The sequence below is a fragment of the Silene latifolia genome, chromosome 6 (genome assembly GCF_048544455.1).
Source record: "Silene latifolia isolate original U9 population chromosome 6, ASM4854445v1, whole genome shotgun sequence".
NCBI lineage: Eukaryota > Viridiplantae > Streptophyta > Magnoliopsida > Caryophyllales > Caryophyllaceae > Silene > Silene latifolia.
The window spans coordinates 6,377,693-6,382,874 of record NC_133531.1 but is presented as its reverse complement, the minus strand read 5'-3'; the positions used below and the strand labels follow the sequence as shown (position 1 = coordinate 6,382,874).

At 39.9% G+C, this 5,182-nt stretch overlaps 1 protein-coding gene across 1 annotated transcript; it reads right to left on the bottom strand.

The window, feature by feature from the left end:
- Positions 1-1,427: 1,427 nt before the first annotated feature.
- LOC141586166 (phosphatidylinositol 4-kinase gamma 4-like) lies at positions 1,428-4,887 on the bottom strand. The gene is made up of 2 exons (XM_074407302.1): positions 3,044-4,887; positions 1,428-2,182 (listed from the first exon to the last, which is right to left on the bottom strand). Exons 1-2 carry the CDS (start codon positions 4,355-4,357, stop codon positions 1,805-1,807), a joined length of 1,692 nt encoding a protein of 563 aa, XP_074263403.1. The 5' UTR covers positions 4,358-4,887; the 3' UTR covers positions 1,428-1,804.
- Between the last annotated feature and the right edge of the window lie 295 nt (positions 4,888-5,182).

Below are 5,182 nucleotides of genomic sequence, written 5' to 3'. Positions count from 1 at the left end.
ATTCACTGTCAAGTCGGGATACTATGTTGCTGCTATGGCCTTATCTAATGGATCTACCTCGACTGCTGATCTTTCTAGAATTTCTGCAACTATTGTGGCCTTTTGCAGATCTAAACTCTGGAAGTTACCCATCTCTAACAAACTTAAGGTGTTTTTATGGAAATTTATGGCTAATGCCCTACCAGTGGCCAGTGGGCTCTAAATTCCTCAAACGAAAAATGATTTGGCGTTCCTTCTGTACTCTTTGTGATGGCTCATCTCCTTGTGTGGAATCTCTTTCTCATCTTTTCAGAGATTGTAGCTTTGCAAAGGCTCTATGGTTTGGCTGTCCTTTAGGACTTAGAATCACGGGAGGGGTGGACATTGATGTTAGGGTTTGGGTCATTAACTGGGTTAATTATTTCCTAATTATTGGCCCAGATCCTAACTCCCTTCTTTTCCCCCTTATCGCTACCCTCTGGCGAATTTGGTGTTGCAGGAACGAGATGGTCTTCAAAAATCGTCGCCCTTGGCCTATGAATGCTTTACATTCTATTCTTGGTGACATTCAGTGTATGAAGGAGGTTGTGTGCAATAAGGATGCTAGCCTTCTTCGAGCGCCTTTGCTGGACTCTTCCCCAGGTTTTGGCTTAGCTAAGAGGATTAGAAACTCCTTCCCCTTTTGGATCGTTGGTGGACCTGGATGCGGAAATGTTTGTACTGTCAAGTGTGATGCTGCTTGGAGGGCTGATAGAAGCGCTGACATGGGGTGGTGCTTTTTGGATGATAATGGGACCCTAAGGAATTCTGCTTACGCTCGCTCGTTTGCCTCTTCTGGACTGCATGCCGAAGGTCTTGCAGTTTTCATGGCGCTAAAATGGGCCTCGGACGAAGGGTTCCTTCATGTTAGACTTGTTACAGATTGTCTTAACTTGGTTTTGCAGTCATGCGGGAGCGGAGAAGCCGATTGCATCTATCAACTGCATTATCCAAGATATTAAGTCTATTGCGTCTAATTTTCATTGTTGCTCTCTTAGTTTCTGTCCTAGGGGAGTGAATAGGATAGCTCATAACCTTGCTCAGAGAGCTCTTGTATAAGCTATGCTATTTGTTGCCGTCAAAAAAAATCAAAAAAAAAAAAAAAAAAAAAAAAAAAAAAAATCATGATGTATTCAATGTGTGTTACGGAAGAAATTGGAGTCTAGTATTTCGGATCCAATTGGTAAAGATGTTTTTCCAGAGAATTGAGAGAGCAAAATACGGCGATCATACAACTTACAGGTAAAAATTAAAAACATAGCGTTTCATTTCTCGTGTTATAGATAAAGCCTCAAGTCAATTGCTCAAATCGAAATTGATCCTGAGATTTGAACGATTAAAGTTAGTCATTGGAATTATCGTGTACAGTCAGTTACTCGGGTGAGTTCAGGAGACATTGAGCCTAAAAAGGTTCACAGAAACAGCAAATTGTAGATACACAAACATTAAGCGTTCTACATGAGCATTCCGATTTCAGAACACCAACCACTGGATAAAGAAAGTCTGACCTTAGTAACCTGATTACTTCAAGTATACTTTATTGGGCAGAACACAAACTAAGAAAACGCGACAATGATAGGATAGAGATAACACTAGTCCGACAAAGCCGACTCAACAAGCTGATAGGCTCCCAGACGTGGTGAAATCCAGACGTGGTGAAATCCAAACTGACGAAAACAATTTGACAAATAAATGGTGACCCTATTATTACCCCATGGCCCATTCATTCATGCATATGTACCGAATGTATGGACATGTATGTACTTATGGCCATCACTCGGCCCCACTATCCCGACATCTCATCAAGACGACGATCCATGATCTGGGACACGGTTTCCATCAACGTCTCTTCACTCGTGCCTGGGAGGACATCATTCCTTGCCTCTTGAACAATCTCCTCTATTACGGATTCCTTCCTCACAGTCTCACGACACATGATGTTTCCAATTGCATATGGTGTCAGTCCTCTTTCCACCCCTTTCTTAAGCAACATGGTGGAGATACGCAGAGTGCGTGCACTATCAACAGACATGTCCCACCCATAAAACTTGAGAAGTTCTATGTCTGCCTCAGCATCCAGTGATTTGATGTAGTTAACGGTCTCTGGAGAGTATGGTTGCTTAGCTTGCGGCCAGTAGAGCCAGTCAAAAGTGCAATCTTCAAACTATATTTACAAGAGATAACTTGGTTGGATTAATCAATGAATTACACGTGAAACAAGAACATGAAGCTTTTTCTAAGAACATAAAAGAAAATTCAACATCCAAATAAAAAGGGGACTGGATCAGGATTTGAATGGCAAACCATGAGTCCAGGCAATGTTCTTGTCAAGGTGAGTTGAAAAAGACGAGGGTACAGCAAAGAGATTGTAATTCAGCAAGTCTTTTGATAATTCCAGTCACTTTCTAAAGACTGACAAAACTAATGGTAATTCGGCGTGAAGTCAAGAAATACTTATCAAAGATCCGAATCAAGCACAGAGAGACGGACTCAGTAATTTACACACTGTTATGACATAGAAATAAAAACATTGAAGTCATAGCATAATAAGCTCCGAGGCACAAATCACACAATCAGGCAGAAATTTACCAACGATGACACCATGTTACTCGTATATTAATAATAGGGCAAACATTAAGTAAGCTATTCAAGAGAATGGAAACAATCTGAAAGCGGTGACATAGATATATACAATTATACCTAATAGACATACAAAAAACCATTACATATGTCCAAGATCCAAGCAATCGCAGAAACAGAAGTCAATCATTTAGTGGATTATTAGTTTAGTACCTTTATATGTGATTATTCATGTGTACAACTAATACAAGAAAACCCAACAAACAATTAATATATCTATCAGAGCGGAGTACAGAATACAGACCAGTAAACCGAAATAGAATGATTTATTGAATAATTGACAAGGTCCATAACAGTTGGCAAACAGGACTCCCATAGAATCACAGCATTGACTTGTAAACAGGACCAAAAAGACGCTAAATAAAAAGCAGGAAAGGGTACTTACACTCTCCGGCAAGCAGTACCCATGATCAATAGGTATAAGGGTAATTCGCCCAGTTTCACCATCTTTGCTAAACAATATATTTCCAGAGTGCCTATCAGCATTAGCCAACCTCATGTCCAGAACAGAGATTTTGTGTACCTCCTCAACCGGGAAAGCACCAGGACCAATATCCTCACAGCTGCCATTGTTCTTCATGAACTTCTGCAGAGATCCAATCTTGTCCTTTATACCATTAGGATGGTTGAATCCATTATGTAAGCACTTGACCATGCCAGTAGGTGGCACCCCAGAAAACCCAATTGCATCTCTAGAAATGCCACGCCTCCCGCTAATTGGATGATCCAAGAGGTAAGCCGCGACTTCCCTAAATGCTCCTCCCCCGACTCTTGTACCCCTCTTCAACCCCTCGCCACTTGGAGTTGAAGGTAGTCCATGAGGGTTGTTCGTTGCTTTGGGCTCCTCATCGATTGGCTTAAAAACAGAAACATACTCAGATCCAGTCGAGTCACGCATAAGGTAGGCCCCACCTGACCCTTCGGCCGACATGATAGGCGAATGCCCATTAGCTAGCCCATTTTTAGTCATCTCTATTACATCCAATATGGGTTTTGGCAGACCGCTCTTTGGATTCCCAACAACTGGCACCAAAATGTCCTTCTCCAGCCCCTCATGATTTCCATCACATTCATATTCATAATTCTTCTTACCAATCACATCAGATGCATCAATTGACAACTCGAATCCCTTAGACGACTTCCTAACAATCAAAAGAATGACACCATTGTCATTATGCTTGACAATATCATTAAACAATACTTGGTCATCAAGCTCCTCCCCGTCATAAATAAGCTCATGATCCTCCTCATACCCTAACCCCTTAACCTTCTTTGCTATCTCTTTCTTAACAGATGCAACATCCTGAAACCGACTCACATTGAAGCTAAGCTTCTTCCCACACACAGTCCTAATCTCAATCGCCTGTAAATCAGAAACCTTAACCATAATATGAAAAACATCCCCATTCGCAATATCATAATCCCTAACCAGCGAATCACTACGCGACAATTCCCTCCCACCATACACTAATTTCTGGTTCTTGAACACAACCCCAGTGCGATTCTGAATCTTTAGTTTAACCGCCAGAATTGTTTCGTCTTTGAATACCCGTAATGGGGCCGTAGGCATATTCCCCAACCCATTTACTACTATCATAAACGATTCATCCAATCTCAAATCAAGCAAACTACGGTAAATCCGCCACAAATCTACGGGATCCTCCGACCTACTAGGAACAACTAATGCAGCCGACGACATTTTGCTACTAAAGAATCGAACTTTCAATCAAGATCTATATATATTCATTATCACTAACCCTACGAAAAATAACTACAAATTCGACATTATAATTTCTGTACTATTATCTACGATGAACAACAAGGAAACAGTAAATTGAATAAAAATCGGAATTACTCGTATGTTAGTGAAACCCTAAGGCTTCAAAACATCAATGATATCAAAGTAATCGCATACCTCCAATCAAATCCACCCTAAATTGATAGAATTGGCGAATCAATTCGGGGTTGGAATGAACACGAGAAATTTCGCCCAAATTGAGACAATTGAAGGTTCGGAAACCTTAGATTATGAAGTTGATCGAAGAAATTAGGAACAGAATCACTCAATTACTTACTTTAATGGAATTCCGAATTGCTTTTTTTGGTATTTTTTTTTCTAGGGTTTGGAATTAGGGAAGAACAACGAAGGCACAAATATAATCGAGAAGATAGACGACAGAATGAGTTGAAGAGTAGTTCGTTTTATACGGATTTTAGAAAGTGAAGTGTAACAGTGACGCTTTTTGTTAATTATTTATTCCTATTAGTCCTATTAATTATTATTATTATTATTTTTTTTAATGATGTGGAAATCTGCAACGGTTATTATAGTGCGTATTAGATAATTCTGGGCATACGTAATACCTGCAAATCACGTAACAGGTAAAACAAATATTTTTATTGGTCGAAAAATGTCGAGCTATGTGATTTTTGGTGCATTAATTAATTAAGTTGATACGGAGTATGTTACATTTTGCCTTGGGCATAAAGAAAACGATATAATCAAATCAGAATATTTGATTTG

Excerpts from the sequence above, each read along its gene's own strand:
- LOC141586166 (XM_074407302.1), bottom strand. The coding sequence starts at position 4,357 with ATGTCGTCGGCTGCATTAGTTGTTCCTAGTAGGTCGGAGGATCCCGTA. Across the intron at positions 2,183-3,043 it reads GGTACTGCTTGCCGGAGAGT|TTTGAAGATTGCACTTTTGA; the intron begins GTAAGTACCCTT and ends TTGTAAATATAG.